The sequence below is a fragment of the Amaranthus tricolor genome, chromosome 17, assembly GCF_026212465.1.
Source record: "Amaranthus tricolor cultivar Red isolate AtriRed21 chromosome 17, ASM2621246v1, whole genome shotgun sequence".
Taxonomy (NCBI): Eukaryota; Viridiplantae; Streptophyta; class Magnoliopsida; order Caryophyllales; family Amaranthaceae; genus Amaranthus; species Amaranthus tricolor.
The window spans coordinates 19901798-19924787 of NC_080063.1; the positions used below are offsets into that span (position 1 = coordinate 19901798).

General features: G+C 30.4%; 3 protein-coding genes across 5 annotated transcripts; 1 reads left to right on the forward strand and 2 right to left on the reverse strand.

Annotated features, from left to right (window-relative positions):
* The first annotated feature begins 253 nt into the window (after positions 1-253).
* LOC130804196 (probable galacturonosyltransferase 9) lies at positions 254-4310 on the forward strand. 2 transcript variants are annotated; one of them, XM_057668554.1, is made up of 3 exons: positions 254-720; positions 1955-3193; positions 3644-4310. In XM_057668554.1, the coding sequence occupies exons 1-3, from the start codon at positions 541-543 to the stop codon at positions 3917-3919; spliced, it is 1695 nt and encodes a 564-aa protein (XP_057524537.1). In that variant the 5' UTR covers positions 254-540; the 3' UTR covers positions 3920-4310. The 2 variants fall into 2 exon arrangements, with proteins under 2 accessions (XP_057524537.1, XP_057524538.1); XM_057668555.1 differs by having other exon boundaries at positions 260-720; positions 3808-4310.
* A 717-nt stretch (positions 4311-5027) lies between these two features.
* Positions 5028-7276, reverse strand: LOC130803838 (protein GLUTAMINE DUMPER 6-like). Its single transcript, XM_057668038.1, has 2 exons — positions 6940-7276; positions 5028-5083 (listed from the first exon to the last, which is right to left on the reverse strand). Exons 1-2 carry the CDS (start codon positions 7274-7276, stop codon positions 5028-5030), a joined length of 393 nt encoding a protein of 130 aa, XP_057524021.1.
* Positions 7277-18477: 11201 nt separating this feature from the next.
* LOC130804412 (zinc finger protein CONSTANS-LIKE 2) lies at positions 18478-20626 on the reverse strand. 2 transcript variants are annotated; one of them, XM_057668833.1, is made up of 3 exons: positions 19892-20610; positions 19596-19798; positions 18478-19022 (listed from the first exon to the last, which is right to left on the reverse strand). In XM_057668833.1, exons 1-3 carry the CDS (start codon positions 20346-20348, stop codon positions 18663-18665), a joined length of 1020 nt encoding a protein of 339 aa, XP_057524816.1. In that variant the 5' UTR covers positions 20349-20610; the 3' UTR covers positions 18478-18662. The 2 variants fall into 2 exon arrangements, with proteins under 2 accessions (XP_057524816.1, XP_057524815.1); XM_057668832.1 differs by having other exon boundaries at positions 19596-20626.
* Positions 20627-22990: the final 2364 nt, after the last annotated feature.

The following is a 22990-nucleotide window of genomic DNA, read 5'->3' on the forward strand; positions in this document are numbered from 1 at the left end:
TCAAAAAAATAAAAAAAACGAGTTGACATAGTTCAAATTTGAGTTACGATCAGTTTAACCCAATATTGTTTGTTAATATTTCTTTATGTCATTTTCAAAATACGATTAAAAATTTTCAAATTTGTTTATTGATTATGATCGAATTTTAAGTTAATTTTAAATCTTTTCAAAATTATTAGGTGTAATAGCGGTGATAATAAGCAACATTCTAAATATATTAAATTTATCCATAGTCAATCATAAACCGGGCCAAATCTCGGGCCTTGATTCTTACCATCGGCCTTACGGCTACCGACATGGTGAATTCTGATCAACTTTTACAGAAAAAAGTCAGAACCTCATAATTATACAGAAACTTGGGAAAAATCAACAAAATTCTTAGTAAACCCACCGACTCAAACCCAAAATCTCGAATTTCTTCATCACACTATCACTCTCACTTCACCAAGAGCACATATTTTTAGATCAATAAAGAAAACCCATAACCCAGTTTTTGCATTTGGATCATCCATTGAAAAGGGTAAAGATAGATCATTTACAATGGCAGTAGCAGGAAGAGGAGGAAGAGGAGGTGGTTCTGGGTCGGGTTTTCGGAGCATAATGTCATATCCGATCTTCGTTTCCATTATTGTTTCTCTTCTCTTTCTTGCTGCTCTTAAACTTCTCTTTACCTCTCCTTATTCTTCTTCTTCTTCTTCTTCTTCTTCTTCTTCAGATCCAGTATGTTTCTTTTTTCTTTCCGTTTTTTTAAATTATTTTTTTATTATTTTTGTTATGTGATAATGTTGAATTGGGTTTTGTTTAAAATTGATGATGTTAATGATTAAGTTTTTAACTTTGTGGCATTTTTCGATATGGGTTTTGTTTAAATTTAATCCATAGTTATTGTAGTTTCTGTTGATTGTGTTGCTAATAAAGCTAGTATCTTTTTGCAATTATTTGATCTGGGTTTTGTTTGCATTTGATTTATAGTTATGGTAATTGCTGTTTATTTGTTAATGATAAAGTTGTGAATTCTGTGAATTTTGGGGAGTTTTTTTTGCTTATTTTTGATTGATAGTCGTTGTCAATGATGTGGAATTGTTAGTGTAATCTTTTATGTTGATGATATTGTTTCTAGAGTTGTGAATTTTTGTGGGTTTTTGTTAATTTGATTAAAAGTTGTAGAAATTTCTGTTGTAATCTCAGTGTAACCTTTCTATGTTATGGTTTTTTTGGGTGAGATTTGTTCAATGTTGATTGATAGTTATAAGTGATAGTAATTGTTGCTGAACTTTTATGCTAGTTTATTGTTGATTATATAATTAGCTAATTTAATCTGTTAGGTCTTGCTCCTTTCAATTTTTAGAATCAGATTTTTGGTGCTTTTCTAAGAATGAGGATTGTGGTTAATCCGGAGTTGATCATCAAATCTAGAAGCAAAAAACTAAAAAAATCAAATCTATGTTCGCTTCTTATTCATGTGAAGTTAAAGATGATATTTGTTACCAATGGTTAATTGGAAACGACTTTAGTTATTACTAACAAGGGTTAGATTCCAATATTCCATATAGCGGACGGACCAAACCAGGCCTAGTTGGGAGCCACTTATTAATGGTATTGGGTAATAGAATGTTTGGGGATATAATATGCTTTGTTATGTAGATAGAAGACTTGATCTTGTTGAGCTCGTTTTGTTGTGTATGATGCGACTTTTGTGTGTTCCTATACTTGTGATGTTGCTTTTAAACGGGTGGAATCTTCGTGTTAGAAGTGATGGGGGAAATTTGGTTATATTAGTTAGAATGGATTGATTAAGCGTAAGTTTGGGAAAATGGAATATGTTCATGCAATTTAGCTCGGTCTTGTCATTTTGTTGATGACTAGTGTTTAGAGAAAGTGGTGAGATTTGTAAGTTGTATAGTTTATGGAATCAAGAAATGGGTATTGTCTTACGATTTAATTGCTTAAACAGGAGATGGCAATGACGGGCAATGCATATATTCATACATCGTTTCTAGCTTTGAAGTCGGATCCTTTGAAAACAAGGCTTGATATGATTCATAAACAGGCTCGTGATCATATGATGCTTGTTAATGCGTATGCCGCCTATGCACGAAAATTGAAACTCGATAATTCACGGCAGCTTAATATGTATGATGAGTTGGCACAAAATTTCACCGACATGTTGTCTAAACCCTCTTACCATGCTGCTTTGTTTGAGACCGAAGGCGGTGTAGACGAGGATACCTTGAGGCAATTTGAGAAGGAAGTGAAGGATAAGGTGAAGGTTGCAAGAGCGATGATTTCCGAAGCTAAAGAGTCATACGATAATCAGTTGAAGATTCAGAAATTGAAGGACACCATATTTGCAGTTCACGAGCAGCTTCTTAAAGCGAAAAAGAACGGTGCAATCGCAAGCTACATTTCTGCAAAGTCAGTACCTAAAAGTTTGCATTGCCTAGCTATGAGGCTTGTTGGCGAGAGAATCGCAAATCCAGAGAAATACAAGGACGAAGAACCAAAACCTGAGTTTGAGGACCCGACCCTGTATCATTATGCAATATTCTCAGAAAATGTAATTGCAGTATCAGTCGTCGTGAATTCGCTGGTGAAGAATGCCAATGAGCCATGGAAACATGTTTTTCATGTGGTGACAGATAGGAAAATCGTTGCAGCAATGAAGGTTTGGTTTAAGATGAGACCTGCCGAAGGTGGAGCTCATGTTGAAGTAAAAGCTGTGCAAGACTTTACGTTTTTGAAGCCGTCATATGTGCCAGTGCTTAGACAACTTGAATTAGCGAAATCGCAAACACGTGACTCCGAGAATCAGGCCGAGAACACAACTAAAGATCTCAATAGCTTGAAATTCACAGTTTCTCAGGACTTATCGATGCTGAGTCATCTTCGGTTTTACTTGCCCGAGATGTATCCTGACTTGCACCGTATCGTGCTCTTGGATGATGATGTTGTGGTTCAGAAAGATTTGACTGATCTATGGAATATCGATCTCGATGGTAAGGTGAATGGGGCTGTTGAGACATGCTTCGGGTCTTTCCATAGGTACTCAAAGTACTTAAACTTTTCTCATCCTTTGATTAAGGAGAACTTCAACCCCAAAGCCTGTGCGTGGGCGTATGGGATGAACATATTTGACATGGATGCTTGGAGACGTGAGAAATGCACGGAGCAGTACCATTATTGGCAGAACTTGGTATGATAAAGCCTCCCTCCCTAGCGTCTTTTTTTTAAGATTTTTCCATGTTTTTGTTTAAATATGTTGAGCGTAAACCTTTCAAATTTTGACCCGACATGAAACCCAGCTGAATCCAACTCGATTGAACCCAAACAACCGACACAAACAGTTTTTAATAAAATTTGGTGCATTTTTGAGTTTACACCCAACCAATATTTTTGAGTATTATTATATCGTCAAATTTTATGTTTTGAGTCAATATTCCACGAGTATGACATGGAGAGGTGTTTTTGGCTCAATCTAATAAGATAAACTTATTAAAACTTTACGGAAAATATTACATGGTACTTTTTAGATATATTATAGCAATGAGAATAAAATTATAAATTTATGATCCGTTAGGTCAAATCTTGTGAACTTGAAACCGATCCGGCCAATTGTTTTTGACTCTCTTATGTTATTTTCTAGAACGAAGACGGTACCTTGTGGCAGTCCAGAACACTGCCGGCTGGCCTAGCCACATTCTACTCGAAAACAAAGTCATTGGACAAGTCCTGGCATGTACTTGGACTTGGTTACAATCCAAGTGTGAGCATGGATGAGATTACTAACGCAGCAGTCATTCATTTTAGTGGGAGCATGAAGCCTTGGCTCGATATTGCAATGAATCAATACAAGGAGCGATGGACAAAGTATGTCGATAGTGACATGGAGTTGATGCGGATGTGCAATTTCGGCTTGTAGATGTTCACAATCATCTTCTTCGAGAGCCAGGTAACTATAAAGTGTTACATAGCCAAGGATTCATCCGAGTTAATTCTACACGTCATATCATGTTTGCAATCCTCGAAGGAAATTTGGTTATGCTAACTCCATTCTTTTTGAAATTTACATATCGGTCTCAAATATCGTCTATTTTTTATTTCTTTTTGTCTTCCATAGTTCCATCAGTCACAAAGGTGCTCCTGTTGGACAATAGTGAATCACCCAGGTCTCGTATTTATATACAAGATGTAATTGTTTGCCCTACACGCTTCGAGTGACTGAATTTAGCGATACGTAGACAAATTTTCTTATATGAATATTACAAGCTTGTTCATATGCAACTGTTATACGATGTTTGGTGTTGTTTTCATATTGTTTTAGGGTTTGTTATCTTCAATTGATTGAAGTAATGAACAAAATTGATACTAAGATGAAAACTTCGTTAGGGAGGGTAGACGAGGAAACTCTTTCAAGTGTGTTCTTTTGGTTGTAGGAGTAACCGATAAGTGGTAAGTTGGTGCTTTTCTCTTTACCCATTTTCCGACCTGCTTCCGACTAGACGTAATGGGTGGAGGCAAAGTTGATTCAGCTATGACGTGCTTCTGATCCATTTTAAAACAAATTTGGAACCTAACTACTTCTCTCTTTATGCCGTTTCGAACATTCTATATCCTAGAAGTCGGAGAATCCTGAGTTGATCGAGTGGTTGAAAAATTTTCTTTCCATCCTTATTATCGAATATCAATTCTCACCAATTTCCCTCCCATATAACATAAATCTATAACCCTTCGCTTAGCTTTTGATTGTACTATTAAATACGTTATATACTCTATCAACTTTAATTATTGGCGTACTAAAGGCGAGAGGTCGATTTGCAACTCCATCCACGTTTTCCTAAAAATTACAAAAGAGATCATGACATGATTTATTATTATGATACTAATTAACAAACAATTAGGTAATTAAACCAATATATGGGATAGTAAAATGAGTCTATGCTCATGCTTTATACTCACTTTAGCAGGAAGTAAGATTAATTAATTAATTAGCGTCTCTTTACACTTAACTTGTTTGAAGTGCACATGATTCATGCATGTTCTATAACATCATCCTTTCTTGAGCATTTGTATACTAGTTGATATCCTAATATAGATCATGAAAAGGGTCATCTTTTGGTCCAAATCACCTAATAAAAATGCTAAATTATTTAAACCAATCACTTTCTGTCCTTATTAGTTTGTGTTACTTGTTCTTAATTATTAAAGTCGTAGTCGTCATCATCATCCTAATGAATTTCGTCAAAGGCAGGGTCTGAAAAGGGTGGGATATGTGGCAGACCGATACCCATAAGGGAGTTGCGATCGAAGAAAGCCACCAACTCAAGTAAGGCCTGGGATATAAAGTCCTTGCAAAAGAGAACAAAAAACACAAAACACAAAGACAAACGATACAACATCATCTAGGAAAACAAAACTAGCAAGCTTATAAGCCGACAAAAACAACTAAGACAACAATAATAAGACTGACATACACGTATTCGGTTATTTTTACTAAATAGGACAAACCGAAAAGAATCGAAGAAAGTATATTTTCGGTAAATTTAGACCTCTTTACTATGTCATCATGAACATTTTTACAACTCGTATAATCATTTGTATCAATTCATTCTTTTTGTTTTACGAAACTTTCGGTTTTCTATTGTACGTCTTATTTATTTTGCTATATTTTAGCTAATTTTACGTTTCTTTGCCCTGGTCCCTCTTAGCAAAATTAAAAAAACAAAAGCAGTTAAAACTGAAAATTTATTTGTTTTTGAGATCCGAGATCAGGTTTACTTAATGTGAATTGAGTTGTGTAACTTGTAAGGTATGCATGAAAGCTACAGTTTCAATCTGTTAAGAGATTTGAATCAGCTGATTTAGCTGACATTTTTTTTGAAACTGATTTCTTAATAATTATCAAAATGTTTGGTTATGAGTCATGCTAATTGCAATAAGTAGCAAGATCTTTTAGAAAACCAGCATTATTTTATGGTGGAAATGCCTTTTTCACATTTCTAGTAACAAATTAACTAAAATTCATTCAAACTACAAAAATGATTACAAGTACGTTCAATATCCTTTGGTTTTAGTTGGAATCTGTTCTTGTCTTAGCCGGGAAAATATATTTTTTTTTTTAAAAGAAAGTCTTAAATTCAATTCTCATATTATATAACTTTTCTTTCCTCTGCCTACTGTAATAGAATAAAGTCCTTGATTTAGTTGAGAACATTATAGGGTTTGTTTAGCAAACAATTATTGGTTTAAATTGTTGGCTGATTTAATCAATTGGTAGTATTGACTGAGTTGCTAGTTTTTGTTAATCCAAATGTTATTAAGATGTTTGGTACACATTAATTTTTTAATTCTTAAATGAGATGGTGTCACAGTGACACTATTTCTATTGGGTTGATCTAATATACACTTTTTATCTTAAAGTGATTACTTATAACGTTAAAGTAATCACTTACAATGTAAAAGAATTACTTTTTATGGTCTTAGAGTGATTACTTATAACCTTAAAATGATCCCTTACGATCTTAAAGTAATTAATTGAAGAAATGAGCTAATTATATGGATCTGTCTCATGGTGAGACGGTCTCATACAAGATAAGCTGTTAATTTTTAAAATGTTGGTTGTTTAATAACTTTTGGTTTTATCTTTTTAGGGGACTTCAAATCAATTACTAAATACCTAAGCATAAATAAAAAGCCAAAATCAAACGCTAGTCTTAAAAGTTATTTGCAAACAAGTACACCCAATATGCATTAGTACATATGCTTAAAGATAACCCTTATTTCCTTGATGAAAAAGAACACTTAACACTAAATTAATAGAACTACATACTGATTAAAAAAAACAAAAAAAAGTTTTGATCACAGCCGTAATAATAAACCTACCATGACCTGAGTTAAGGTTAAAAATCTTTACAATATGAACAAGAGCCTATAGTTGAGAACCACATGTACAAATGTGGTTAAAAGGATGAGGATCTTGTACATGAGAAGGTGCAGCAAAATAAGTAGGTTTGTCATCTCCAGCCATGATGACAACAACTTTGGCTTCATTTTTTGCCGGAATAGCCGGCATTTCCCATCGAATTTGATCCCCGGTCGAGTTGGAGGGCTCGTCCGGGTGTTTCTGGTGGGAACAAGCAAGCATAAGCAATGCAGTAGCAATACAACCCATGAGTATAACTATTGCACTAAATAGATATGGTGTTGGAGAGTTCCATCTCCATACTGGTAAATTTGATGAAATACTAGTAGAAATATTACTTGAATTTGTTGCTCCCATTTTTTTTCAAATAAATGTAAGAATACTTTCTATTTTGCTTGATTTGAGTTGGTTATGTATTTTTTGACAAAAAAGGACTAAAGGGTGAATGTATATATAGTTGAAGAACATGTAAACATATATTGGAAGGAGTGGAAGAAGTTTTGGTTGTGGTTTTACTATATTATCCTTTTAAAAGGAGTATTTTTTGTTGTTTCTTATAGTATTTGTTCTACTTTATGGTTTTTAGGTGAAGTGGTGAGGATCAAGAATTGATATTTATTTAATAATGGTAAAGTTGTCTTGATTACAAACTAAACACAAATACTTTCTCTCAGTTGCTCCGAGTTTGAACCCTAAGATACAAAAAATTTTCGTATATTTGAGTTTTTAAGGTGCAAATTAAGAAGGATAGAGGGAGTATTGATTAAACTTTGTCTCTACAATTATTATTCTTGAGAATCTTTCTCGAAACCGAGTGACTATTTGATCGCATCCTTCTTTATCGGTATGATTTGTCGTCTTTCTTTCCTCCGCATACCCTGATCATAGTTTTCTATGAACTTAATACATTGGATATGATGATAATGTACTGCATAGTCTCGTTTAGTTGATAACATACCCTTAATAGAACAAAACTTAGCATGATTAATGATTAATCACAATTAAACATTTTTTTCATAAGGGTATATTAAATATTAGATAAATTTGATTATGCAAGTATGGAACTTAATTTGTTTGTTTTAGATCATTAATAACCATATTGTAGCCCAATTTAGCACCTGATCTTAATCGACCTTAATGAAGAATGACGAATTGATCACTTGATTATTTTGTTTATACGAAAGAGCAGGGATCTTTCCGGAGGTAATTGACTGTACAGGGTCTTCTCTTTTTTCCATATATGAGAAAGTTAGTCAAAAAAATATGTTAAGTTTATTAATAAAATAAATATATTTACTATAAATAAGGTGTAAATAAAGTTTTTGCACGGAAATCCCAAATTTTTTTAGATGGCTTTGAAAAAGAAGTAACTAAGCTTGAAATATTTCTAAATTAAAAAAAATTTAATTTTCAAAAAGATCATGAACAACTAATCAATATTTAACAACAATATTATATACTTCCTTCGTTCTATAATACCCGCTATATTTTCTGTTTTTGGCAATTTCATATTACTTGCTACATTTTCGTTTTTAGTAATAAAATAATCATTTAAAGTTCTACCAACCCCTATTTTTATCCTACTCTATACTCTATAATAAAATATTATACTATACTCTATAAAGTAACCTAACAACCTATTTTTTCTTTTTCTTTTTCAATTAACAATAATAAAATACTATACTATATAAAGTAAACAATCAGCTATGGTATAGGTCAATCACTTTTCTTAATACCCGTGTCTATGCAAATGTAACGACTAAAATGAAACAGAGGAAGTAATAGGTTACCTGTGGTTATGAAGATTTTAATTTTATTAGAAATAAAGCAGGTAGAATTTCTGATTTGATGGTAATTTGATGGTACTAATCTATTTTTGTGTATGGGATTGTTGTATTTAATTATACTAAATACATTTAAGAGTTAATTAAGACTTCCTTCCCTTTCTAGCAACAAAAATATCTCCCTTTAATAGGCCAATAATACAGGTGAAAAATAGTTTCTCCCTCTCAATTTCTTAATATATAGTCTTCTATTTTATTAAATTTGTTATATTTTTTAGGTGAAAAATATCTCCCTTTAAATTTAGTTTTATAGCTTTTCGTTCCTAGTTCTACCATTCTCTCAACTTATTATGCTATATAGTTGTACTACAAAATAAAAAGGGAAATTTGCAAAGAAACACCTTTTAAAACCTTTTTTTTTGTAAAGAAACACCTTTTATAATTTTTTTTTGTAAAAAAACACAGACTTTTTTAAAAAAAAAAAACACCTTAAATCAGTTTCCGGTGACTTTTGTCAACTTTCCGGCGTTGACTATGCCAGTCAATGCCGGAAAGTTGACAAAAGTCACCGGAAACTGATTTAAGGTGTTTTTTTAAAAAAAAAAGTCTCTTAAAAGGTGTTTTTTTACAAAAAAAATTATAAAAGGTGTTTCTTTACAAAAAAGGGGTTTTAAAAGGTGTTTCTTTTAAATAATAATAAAAAAAATTTAAAAAAAATTATTATTATTTTTATTTTTGTTTTTATTATTATTATTATTATTATTATTATTATTATTATTATTATTATTATTATTATTATTATTATTATTATTATTATTATTATTATTAATTTTAAATTTTTTTTATATAATAATAAAAATAAATTTTTTTTAAAAAAATAATATTAATAATAAAAATAAAAATAAAAATAAAAACAAAAATTTTAAAAAAAGTTAAAAAAAATTAAAAAAAATTAATAATAATAAAAAAAATAAAAAGTATAAAAAAATATAAAATAAAAATAATAATAATTAAATAATAATAATAATAATAATAATAATAATAATAATAATAATAATAATAATAATAATAATAATAAAATTTAAAAAATATTTTTTTTAAAAAAAAAAAGAAAATTTGCAAAGAAACACCTTTTAAAACCCTTTTTTTTGTAAAGAAACACCTTTTATAATTTTTTTTGTAAAAAAACACCTTTTAAGAGACTTTTAAAAAAAAAAAAAACACCTTAAATCAGTTTCCGGTGAATTTTGTCAACTTTCCGGCGTTGACTATGCCAGTCAACGCCGGAAAGTTGACAAAAGTCACCGGAAGCTGATTTAAGGTGTTTTTTTTTAAAAAAAAGTCTCTTAAAAGGTGTTTTTTTACAAAAAAAAAATTATAAAAGGTGTTTCTTTACAAAAAAGGGGTTTTAAAAGGTGTTTCTTTGCAAATTTCCTAAATAAAAATAAAAAATATTATATTTGAAAATTTGCCTTGTACGAGTTATACAACATTTAAAGTATCATCACATGGCTTGAAGCCTTGAACTTTCTTCTTGTTATACGGCAAAAGATGAATAAGGGAGTAACAAATTTTGTATATGAAATTATCAATGATATCTCTGTGTTTTTGTACTTTATCTTTGATATTCTTGTATTTTTTCAATTATCAATGGTATTCCTAGCATTTTATGCTAATTACAATCGTGCCGTTAAATCCTTTTAAAAATAAATTATGGTCAGTTAGTTATAAATTACCGTTAAACTGACTAGTGTTTGTTTTTAAAAGTATTTAACGGCAAGATAACGATAAAAACTTGAATAATATCACGGTTGTAATTAGCATGAAATATTAGGAGTACCATTGATAATCGAAAAAACACAAGAGTGTCAAAAAAAAAGTGCAAAAATACAAGAATACCATTAATAATTTTCCATTTTGCATTCATAGGTTAGGCTTGTCATAATTTCAGGTTGCAATCCCAAAAGGCCAAAATCGTTTTGTTTGGTGGATAATTGTCAATTTTATCAAATTTTGATTTATGTGATTTCCCCTTAATTATTAAATATCCCAAGCTTTAATAATAAACAACATAATTTCAGGTTGCAATCCCAAAAGGCCAAACAATCGTTTTGTTTGGGGGATAATTGTCAATTATATCAAATTTTGATTTATGTGATTTCCCCTTAATTATTACATATCCCTAGCTTTAATAATAAACAAATAGATTTTTGTATAATGATTTTATTTAACAATCTATAAATAATCTCTTTACTGTATTTTGAATTACCAGTAATTTTTGTTACGTTGATTTTGATATTATATCAAAAAATAAATTTAATCAAAAATTTAAACCGATAATTTATCATCTTGTTATATTGAAAGATATTTTTTGACAAATTATTTAGAATATTTACACTCTCATGAATAATTTGAAAAGTATATCAAAACTATATCATATGAGGTTATTTTTTTTCCCTAATACATTGATTATCATTCTTAGATATTTTTTTCCACATATCACCCCCGAGTTGCTACGTCTATCAATAATTGCACCCAATCCTTCTATCATGATTTTAAAACTCATTTAATGATTATGCTCACCACAAAACACATGAAAGTGGTGGTTCTTTAACTAAAATTAAATAAGTTCTCATTTAATTTTTTTATATTATTCCTTGGCTTTCTTTATAATTACAATTTGAGCTTGTGTACTTGGCTTTGAGTACAGCTTTGTACGCACAATTGCACTAATGGGAATCTATTCAAACCCATTTGACAAGCATATAATAATTTAATTCTACAATATAAAGCTCACAATTTAGGTCAATAGACCATTTTAAGACATTAAAAATATTATTTTAATCTCATTATAACATTAATGACTATTTAAATTGTTAATTAATCAAACACGTCTTAAAATACAATAAATCTAAATTTCAAAAATATGTGTTGAAGTACTCATTGTTAACCCATATGTGAATTGTCTCATATTGAAGAAAGAATAAAGAGTAATCTATATCACTTACAAACTTGAGGACGAATTTCTATCTCTTTTGGTCTTGTAAGTAGGTTATTTCTTCTCCTTTTTAATTATATTGATGAGACCCATTTCTATATATATATATATATATATATATATATATATATATATATATATATATGTATACACAAAAGCTACTTCTATATCTTTAATTTGATGAAATTCGGTTGGTCGTCTTTCATTCTACAGGCCCCAGATCCTAAATATAACTATTATAAGTGAAATATTAAAAATATAATAAATACATAAATTATAAAATCTTAGATATTGATTTTAGGATTCATCCTTATGGAATTGTCCAAGCATGGAAATTAAAAGCAGTAAAACATTTGATCTGCATCAAAAGACAATAATAGTTGATCCACCAGTATTTTCTATTGATGAGTCAAACTAAAAATTATCTCATAAATATTTTCGTTAATTTCCAGCAGTGATTCCAAGAGAAAGCTTACCAAGTGTATGCTTTCTATTACATTTATATAAAAACCAAATATTCCTCCTTGGGCACCAAGCATTGTATCGAGATTAGTGGCAAAGCCACGATTTACATAGTGATATATATAGAAAGTAAAAATTACCCAATACATATTAGCAAGGTAAATCCTTCCGATTTTTAGTTGTTACAGATATTTTTTGGGTAATCTATTGCGTTTTGTGGATCGATTAGATTTAAAATTATAAATAACTAAGAATTGAAAAGATGTCATATTATGAAAATATGTGATCAGACAAACAAAATAAAATTTTACGTGACTATAATAATTTTTTGTTGTACCTTATTTATTCATACTATTTTGATAAACTTTACTAGATTTTGACTCTTTCGTTCCTTTTATTTGTCCACTTTACTATTTCACGTATTACAACACAAATTTTGAACCTCGATATCTCATAGTATGCACAATGAATAATTGTAAAAATTATATATTAAAATTCTTTGCATCAAGACAAATCTAATAAAATTTCACATGAATATATTTTGACTTGAATATATACTTCAAAAATCAAATTTAAATTTCTCTTTCATAAATTAAAAAAACTTAAAGTGAATAAACAAAAAGAGATGAAGAGAGTACTAAGTACCCCCTCCGTTCCTTTATGAAGTTCCTATAAGGAATTATCACGGAAATAAAGAAAAATAAAATCTTTTAGATAGTCGAAATATTATTTTATTAAATAATAAATTTGATGGAAGAAAAGTAGGGACCACAAATATTAAAAAAATATTAAAAGAAAATTAGTGGAAAAAATATGAGACCACAACTAATTAAAAAATAATCTTATAAAGTTAGTGATAAACATATAAGGATCATAAGGAATATAAAAATGTTAAAATGGAGTTAGTGAAAGAAATATGGGGACCATAATTAATCATTATTAAAATATTAAAATAATGCCACTAAATATATGTTATTAAAGATTAAATTTGTTGTAGCAAAATTTCACAAATTCTTATTTGAGATCATCTTAAATGGGCTGGCCCATTATTACTTAGAAAAACAACTATCAGAAAAGCGCGCGCTGTGTAATCTTATTTGGAGTTAGTGTTATAACCTATTGAAGTTGGTATTATAATAGGTTATAATACGAACTTTAATAGGTTATAACAACAACTCCAAATACCAAATTTAATAGGTTATATTACCAACTTTAATAGGCTATAGCACCAACTTCAATATGTTATAACACCAACTTCAATATGTTATAACACCAACTTCAAATAGACTCAACCGCGTGCACTAGTTTTAGATTTTTTTTTTTAATTATTGGGCCTGGGCCTGGAGAATCGTCTCTTATAAAGACGGTCTCTTAAGAGAGGCGCTGAAGAAATTTAAAATATTAAAAAAATCTATTCATAAATTTTTAAAGACAAATTCTTTATTAAAATCGTCTCATCGTGAGATGGCTTAATATGGGCTAGCCTAATATTTACTTTAAAAAAAACTGAACAAAAAAATTGTTTTTAAGTTATTTAATTAGTTTTTTTTTAAAAAGTATTAATTAGGCTGCTTGTATGAATCTATCTCATAGTGGGACAGTCTCATACAAGCCTTGTTGATTACTTATAATTTTAAATTAAAAGAAATATATCAATAATTTGAGTCCGTCTCACCATAATACGGTGTCATAAGAAGAACTAAAAAATCTTTTATTGTAAATTATTTTATCTGATTTATCCAACTAATGTGCATGCTTTTAGGATCTTCTCTAAATTGGAGCAATATTTCTCAGATAAGATTATTTTCCATTTTCCATTCTACATTACTCATCAATTTACAACATACCCCCTAAACCTAAGAGACTAATACAAACATAAAACCATTTTCTTAAAAAAAGGCCCTAAACAAAATTATGGCTACTAGTTTAAGGAATAACCATAGGACAAGGAAGAGGCTTAGCCAAGTAAGTTGGGTTCTCATCTCCGGCCATAATGACGACGATTTTCGTGTCGTTTTGGCTCCCTAAGGTTGAAAAACTCGACTTTGATTTTCGATTTCCATGATTGTTATTGTTGTTTCCATAAGTTTTTCTTAAAGAACAAGCTAAAAGAAGCAAAGCAATAGCAATAAGACATAACATAATTGCTAACCCACCATAGAGATATGGTATGGGTGTTTTCCACCCTTGTTGAACATTTACATTTACCATGGTGGTGTTAGTCTTAGTGGTGTTGGTGTTTATTGCATCCTTCATCTTTTTCTCTCTCTAAGATCTTTTGTTTTCTCTCTTTAAAGATGGTGATTTTTTTGATGGGTAAAGATGGTGATTTTAGTTTTGTATAGGGTGACTAGAAGAAATGGCAAATGATCACAACTTAACGTACTTGAGTGGTTAATGTTTGCTTTTATAAAGGGTTTAGTATATACAATTGTATAAGTATGTGATATTAATTATGATGTTATACAATGATGGGCCCACAAAAAATATAGGGTGTCAATGCCAAGAAAATGTTGAATTTTTTTTTAAGAAAAAAAATAAAAGGTAAAGTAAAAAATTTCACTAAAATAAAGCTGTTTAATTTAAAACAATTATTTTAGTATTTCATATAATTAGAATTTTCAATCTGTCTTTAATTATTATTTATATGATTTTTTTTTTACATGGCATATCGTAAAAAAGAGAAGGATTAGAAAGACAACAAAAATAAAAGCCAGAACTAAATATAGAAAAAAAATATTTTTTGGTCTAACCGCAACAAGTCCAAATTCTATAATTATGTATTAGCTTTTTAATAACAGTAAATTTATTAGGAGGGTTATACAATAATGGAACAAACCCACATAAATTAAGTAGTGGAAAGAAGAATCACAATTGTGAATTTTGAGGTGCAAAAGTCTAAAAGCAGGAGGAATTTGGCTTAACCTAGCCATAAATATTGGACCTACTAAACTTGTTTTTTTGAGTAGAACTTAGAAGTATAATTGTGAACTTCTTTTGATTTCCCATATCTGCGCACTTTTGCCTGTTGACTTATCCAATGATTTGATTCAATTTTTGGATTACAATCTATTGTCCGAATCACTAATAGTTTAATTGGTGAATTTATATTCCGACCTGTCAAGGTTAGAAATGTTTAATTGGATTATCGAGTTGATTTCAAATTAGCTGTTTGGGGTCAGTTTGAAATCGAATTTTGTATCTATAATGTTTTTTACATAATTATAAACTATTTTTGATGTGGGGTCAAATCAGGTAAATTTTGAGTTATTGAAAATATTTTAAACACCTCTAATCTAAACAATATTCTAAGCCATTTGATTAAAAACATTGAATTACATATAATGTAATAATACATAAAAACTACAAACATTTATTTCCCTTAATAGTTTATGGCACCGATGGATTAATATATTATATATCTTTCATTATTTGGTCGTTATTTTGGATTGCATAAATATAATGACACTAGTCCAATTGTAAAAGATAAAAGTTCAAGCAATTATTGATTGATATTATTAAACTAGTTTGATTGGGGACTAAATAAACAATTTTATCCTTTGATAAAGCTAGATTAAATAAATTAATTATGCATATAATTGATTAAATTATAATATTAAATAATTGCTAAAAACAAGGTGCCTTAAAGTAAAATTGTTGTCCAAAAGTAGACAAGTTGATGTAGTGTTATGGATTCTAATTTCCAATTAATTGAGTGGGAAAATGAGTAGGATGTGGATGAGGAAGAATTGGTAAAATTTCAATAGGATCTTCATTTTTATTGGTAATGGAAAGTTAGAAAGTGGAAGTTTGTTGGAGGAGCCCATTTCTACAAGTTTTTATTTTTCAAAAGAGGTTTGTTGATTATATTTGTCCCAACAAATACTTATTTGCTCATAGTTTTTCTTTTTCTAAATCCCTTTCAATGAGTATAATACATTAGTGGCCTGTTTGATAATCGCTATTAAGTAATAGGAATGGAAATGAAAAGTTAGTGTAACTTTTATAGAAATATCTTTTCGCAAATTTAATGATCATGTTTATTCTCCTTCAACAATCTCATTTTCTTTACAAAAGTTATTTCAATGCATTACTATTTGAGCATATGGTATTAGGTGATAATAAAAATTTGTGAAAAAAATTACTTTCTAATGACCGAATTTTCATTAAATGAGAATGACAAAATATAAATCATAAAATTTACACTACAATTCATTTTAGTACCGTTAACCAAACGGGCCGTAAGCTTAATTATTCTCTCTTTGTGTAGGTGTTAAACTAACATTCAAGAAAGGATAATTTTTAGCCCAAATGGATTGTTAGTGGTATGGGCTTAGCCAAGTTAGTGGTATGGGCTTAACCCAAGTTTAGTTGTCTCTGTCTTTATATAGTTTACATAAAAACTAATGAAAATTTAAATGAATTAAGTAAAAAATTATTAAAAAATTATAAAATAAGCAACTTTTAAACTTATTTTTCAAAGTAAATACTTTTTGCCCAGAGTTGAGGTTTAGATTGTTCGCTGTTAGTAACAGCGAACAAAAAGGGCTGGTAAGAAAAAGTCAAGTAACAGTGAACAAAGACTTTGATATTTTTTTACCAAGTCTTTATAGTAAATAGCAAACAAAGGAGACCTAGTCAAACAAGGTCAAATCTTTGTATGCTATTAGTAACAACATACAAAGGTTTGACCCTTTTTGACCAAGTAAAACTTTTGTTCGCTACCAACAGCGAACAAAGTACTTGACTTTTTTTATCAGCCCTCTTTGTTCGCTGTTAGTCCAAACCTTAACTCCGGGCAAAAAATGCTTACTTTGGGAATTATTTTAAAACATTGCTTATTTTATGATTTTTATTTTAATTTTTTGCTTAAACACTTCAAATTTTCAATGCAGAAACACACATGAATGAATACAGGAAGGAAGGTTAAACCCTACTGCTCTATGTCCTCGTGTCGTCGTGCGTGCTTAAGATGGTATCAAACTGATGGTGGTGCTGGAATATGATATGACTCAAATGTGAGGGAGAGTGTTGAAAATATGTCAAATGTGAGGAAGATTTCACATCACTAAAATAATTGGTTGGAGACTTGTATATAATGGTTGGTAGGTAATGCTCCTATTACCATATAGTTTTGAAAAAGAGTGAACCTCATAAATTGTGTATGCAAGTCAACGCTCATTACCCGTGGGTTTGTGGGCTCAAGCCCACAGGTGCCCCGTGGGCGTGTCAATACAAGTGGGCTCGGGGTGATTATGTGATTAGGTTATACTACTACCTCATCTTTGAAAAGGAGGGTTAGATCATTTAAGCCATTGGATATAGAAATCTAATCCTTCAGGATGTCCTCAAATAGCTATTCATGTAGTATTAGGTAGTGTGACTAAATTATGAATAACTTGAGAAAGTTGACACTTGAGAGTTAGTTTTTCTTTAATCCATCCCCCATTTCAAGAGGCCGGCAAGAGTTGCATTTACACTTCTAACCCAATATATTAACTTTCGTGTGAGGGGGCGTGTTAGAGCATATAACATATGCTCGAGCATTAAGGATCTTAAATTTTGATGATGGAGGTATTTTGAAGTTATTTGACACTTCATGAGATTGAATAGCCATATATATATATATATATATATATATATATATATATATATATATATATATATATATATATATATATATATATATATATATATATATATATATATATATATATATATATATATATATATATATATATATATATATATATATATATATATATATATATATATATATATATATATATATATATATATATATATATAATATATATATATATATATATATATATATATATAATATATATATATATATATATATATATATATAATATATATATATATATATATATATATATATATATATATATATTTATATATTTATATATATATTTCTTCTTAATTTTTTTTTGTGGGAAAGGAATAGATTCAGTTGAAAAATTGCCTCACCATACATGGAATCTTTCCAAGTTCTTAATGAATTATGATTGTTGCAACTTACCATAGTTAATTGTTGGCTATCAGTATTAGTAATTTGTTTAGCTAAATGTCCTATTTTTATCCCCTAAATAATATCTCCTTGGTTTATGAAGTCTGTGCACCTCATATTTTCTCGATAATATGTTGATATTCACAATAAATCCAACTAAACTTAACATATTCCCTATGCTTCTGTCGTATTGCCTTGAGTGAATACTCGAATGTACTTGAGCATGACTTAGTCATGACTCGAGTCGACTTACGAGTCATTTTATGGTTCGACTTTTGAGATGGGTTTAAATACGAAAGCATGTTATATATACTCGTTTGTACAATTTACACAAAACCAAAACGAGATTAAGAAAATAGCATAAACATCAGTAGACTAAGAACATATATATAGGTCAAGACTGATAAAAAGGAATGAAAATTCAATGGTAGCACAACCAGGAACACCAATTTTAGACATCACCTAGATTCAGAAGGATGGAACTATACTGTATCCATTGTCTGCCATCAATGAATTTGTGAACATCTGATCCATCTCGGCTTCAACATCTGTTCGCTTTGCAAACCGACCTTTGATTCGAGGTCTAGTTTCAGCATATGCTTTTCTCGAAGCATAACGAATTGTTTTCTCGAACTTTCTGTTCTTTTTCTTTTCTCGGTATCTCATCACCCTGGCCTCTCTGTCCATGGGCGATAGTTGAGTCGGTACTTGCATCGTAGGGCTCGAAAATAGTTCGATTGTCCCTTTTGAGGCCCTTTGATGTGATACTGAGATATCACTCATTGAGGATTCTGGTACAACACCCACATCCAAGGAGGATACTGAAACCTGTTTTTCAAATCAATTGCTTGGTCATATTACTCATAAACAATAATAAGTTCTAATTTTGTTGATTGGTACAATCAAACATAATCTACAACTTCACGTAAATAAGAGATCAAGTCTAATTCGGCAAAATTCTTAATAGACAATCTTACTCAAACATCTTGAACTTCTATAAACTTCCACAAGACCTACATAAAAGAGAGTTGTCCGACACAAATCCGATCGGGTTCTATCCTAAAACCAATTGATATTAGTTGGGTTACCCATCAAGTATATATAATAGTCAACCAATTGATATCAGAAATGGGTTATTTACCAACGTCCCCAAACTCTTTATTTCATTAGATCTATCAAATTCAAGTTTGAGTTGAATATAATTCTTAAATCTAGATATACTTCTCATTTACTTTTTGTAGTACGTGTACTTTCAACTTCTAATATCATATAGAGGTATTTAACCGAGAACTTTTAAGGTGGACATAAAAGGTTCAAGATAACATATATAATTCACAATTCCGAAACAGTTATAACTGAAAACAGAAAGCTTTCTATAATTAGAAAGGTGTATAGACTTACACTGTGACTAATTGATGTATTGTAATTGTACCCAGATTTGGTTTCACATTCCATCCCAAACAAGAAATTCTGGTACTGTATTTGATGATGATCCTTTCCTTCCCCACACTGAACAGGCACAACACTGTCCTCTACACAATTCTTCTCCGGCACACTGAATTCGCGCTTCGGATTGTACTGCTCACAGAACTGATTATCGCCACCTGTTTGGTACTCAAACAGATCCAGGTACTCATCAACTTCCCCACCTCCAGTAGATAAAAATCCATTTGTAATTTGGTTGTCACTGTTCTTACCTGGGTTGAGCAGCAACCATGAAGCAGCTTCGTCCTCATCGCCTTCATGATCAGTCGTATGCTCGTCTCCCTCTGTCAGACCCAGGAATTTGTCTGCAGACATTCGCCCGCCTGGTGGCCCGTACACACAGCCTGCAACAGGCATGATTGGGACCCTCTGGTGGCGGCGAGCCAATGGGTTAGCAGAGTGTATATCAGCATCACAGGTAGCACAAAGTGATGCTGCATCAGCCTTGCACAAAAATGCTGCTGGTGCGCGCTCACACGCTTCGCACACCCAAACGCGCTCATGTCTTGACGCCACCTGATTTGCAGCATGGATTCTTGCGTCGCAGCTCGTGCACAGGTATGCAGAGTCCGCTTTGCAGTACACTGTGCATGGTGCTGATTGGCACGTGTCGCAGACACGTGCCCAACTATTGGTATCCCCTCCAGGTATTTCCTCCTTCATCATCATCTCTAATTTTTCCTTTTTTCTTTCTTATGAATGTTTAATTTTCCTGCTAGGATTTTGTGTACATGTATGGTTTGTTAGGAGGGGGGTAGTAACTAGTAAGTAGTACTAACTGTTAAGGTAGTAGTCCAAGTGGGGAAGGGAGAATCCAACTAATTACACGTGGCTAATAATTAGTGGCAGTAGAAAGTTGTTGCTTTATCTTATGGCTGGCTATTCCTTAAGTGGGACCCATTGCCATTGGTATTGTTGGGTCCCACATGACCTTGTTGAAAGCCTACAATTTAATCTTGTGGAACTATTTGATTATATAAGGACCACAAAAGGCATATACCTTAAGGCATGAAAGATGCAATACTTTTTTTAGTGTTTGTTTTATATGAGACTGTTTCACCATGAAATGAGTCTATATAATTAGTTTATTTTTGTAATTGATTATTTTAAAATTGTAAGTAATTATTGTAACACATTAACGGCCCATTTGGTAAGTGGTAATGAAAGGTGATAATGAGAATGAAAACTCATATAATTTTGGTAAAAAAATCTCTTGACTACTTTGATTGTAACTTCAATCATCTCATTTTGTTCATAACATTCATTCTAATGCATTACCATTAGAAGATGTGATATAAGGTGGTAATGAAAATTTGTAAACAAAAAACTTTATTGATTTCAAAGTTTCATCACTGTGGGAATGACATGAAACTTTTAATGAAATTTTACACTATAATTCATTCTCATTACCACCATTTAATACCACTAACCTAAAAGACCGCAAATATACATAAATCAGTCCAATAAAAATGATTTTACCATAAAATCGTCTCATTTAAAAATTTGCGTTTATCTAATTTTCTCCTTTTAGGGTGTCCTTTGGACCGTTTGGAGTGACACAAGGATTTTCCTTTGTTGGTAGGCAGGTGAGAGGTGACTCCCCATACCATATCCTGCATACTAATGGTTTCTAACTGGTGAAGACCACGTGGTTGTGTTTTAAGGTTTTGCGTCAGTCATAGTGCAGGTTGCTAGAAAAGTTTTTTGTTGGACTAAATTGGTTATTTTTATGATTCTTTTAAAGAATTAGACCTACATACACAATTATTGAAATTTTAATTGTATGTTTCGTTGTGCATCTCAGTAGTTGCGTTATAAATATTTTCAAAAAATAAATTATTGATACTTTTCTTACTATATTATAAGTTATTTTGAGAAAGATTTTATGATTTTGACTGTTATATAATGTTATAATAATTGTAACATTACTGTTTCTATATTTTTGCACTATTATTCCGGTTTTTGGCTTGAAGCTTATTAGCAAGCATACTTTTCTATGATAAGATTGGATTTATTGTTTTTTCTATCTTACTTTGGGTAACTATCTATTTAATGTAAGACCATGGCCAAAATGCTATTAATATTAAATTGTATAGTATATAATACAAAAGAATAATAGTCAAATTTATTGGTTCAACACACAAACTGAGATGAATGTTCGACTCACCCTATATTATTGCCGCTCGCATTATTTGATTAAAAACTTAAATAATATTGAAAAGAATAGTATTCGTTTTGATTTAACACATATATTATTATTAAAAGGAACAGTATTCGTTTTGATTTAACATATATTTGGAGGTAAGTGTTAAGTGTTAAAAAATTTTTTTTTTTTTTCTTTTGTGCGTTATTAAATTTTTTTTTATGCAGATCTTCTTGTATATAAATTTAATAGCAAATTTATTATTTAAAACATTTAATTATATTAGTATTCTGAATTAACGACCACGGACTACATTGGACATGTTATATATACTTTAAGAAATATGAATTTATTGGAAATATTGACTGGAATCTGTGATGATTTAGAAGTTTATCTGTTACAAGTATACCTGTCTATTTGCAGTTACACTTGCACCTTCAGTAGTCACAGGATACAGTGGAATGAATGAGTATAAGTCTTAAAATTCAGTTAAATTTTTGCAAGTGTTAAAAAAAAAAAAAAAAAAAAAGTGGGGTCAAAAAAGTAAATTAAAGAAGCATAACTTTTATAGGATTTAATGAGTTAATTACTTTAGTTATTTGCTGCTTTTTTCTCATGGAAAAGAACTCAATTGATTAATTTGAATGAATTTTATGACTTTAAAACACAATTGAAAATGACTTAAACAAAGTTGGTGTTGATAGATTTGGTGACTCAAATAATTACTTGGTCAAGAGAGGTTTTGGGCATTAATATTATCATGCCATGTAGACAACTATAAGATTAGGATCCTTTTTCACCACAAACTTGATCACACCTTGGTAGTGACTATCAATGTTTATCAATACTCTATCTCTTGTAGGGTTGGATCTTCATTTATGACTTTTATTGTCATCTTATTGGTTATTTCTAGCGTGTTTGTCCTACACTTACGTTTGATGTATACTTTGTATTTATACTATTAAAATTTGTATACCTAGCTAATTATATTGGATATGCGTTTAAATGTATAATTTATATAAGAATCGGATCCTAAAATCCCATGATTTCCAACCAAATCTAGTCCTACCACATCCGACTGTACGTCAAGATCTAATATAGGTATTTGAAATAAAATAAAGAGTTCAAGCAATAGAGTCATACTATCTAATTATCTTATTGGCTATTT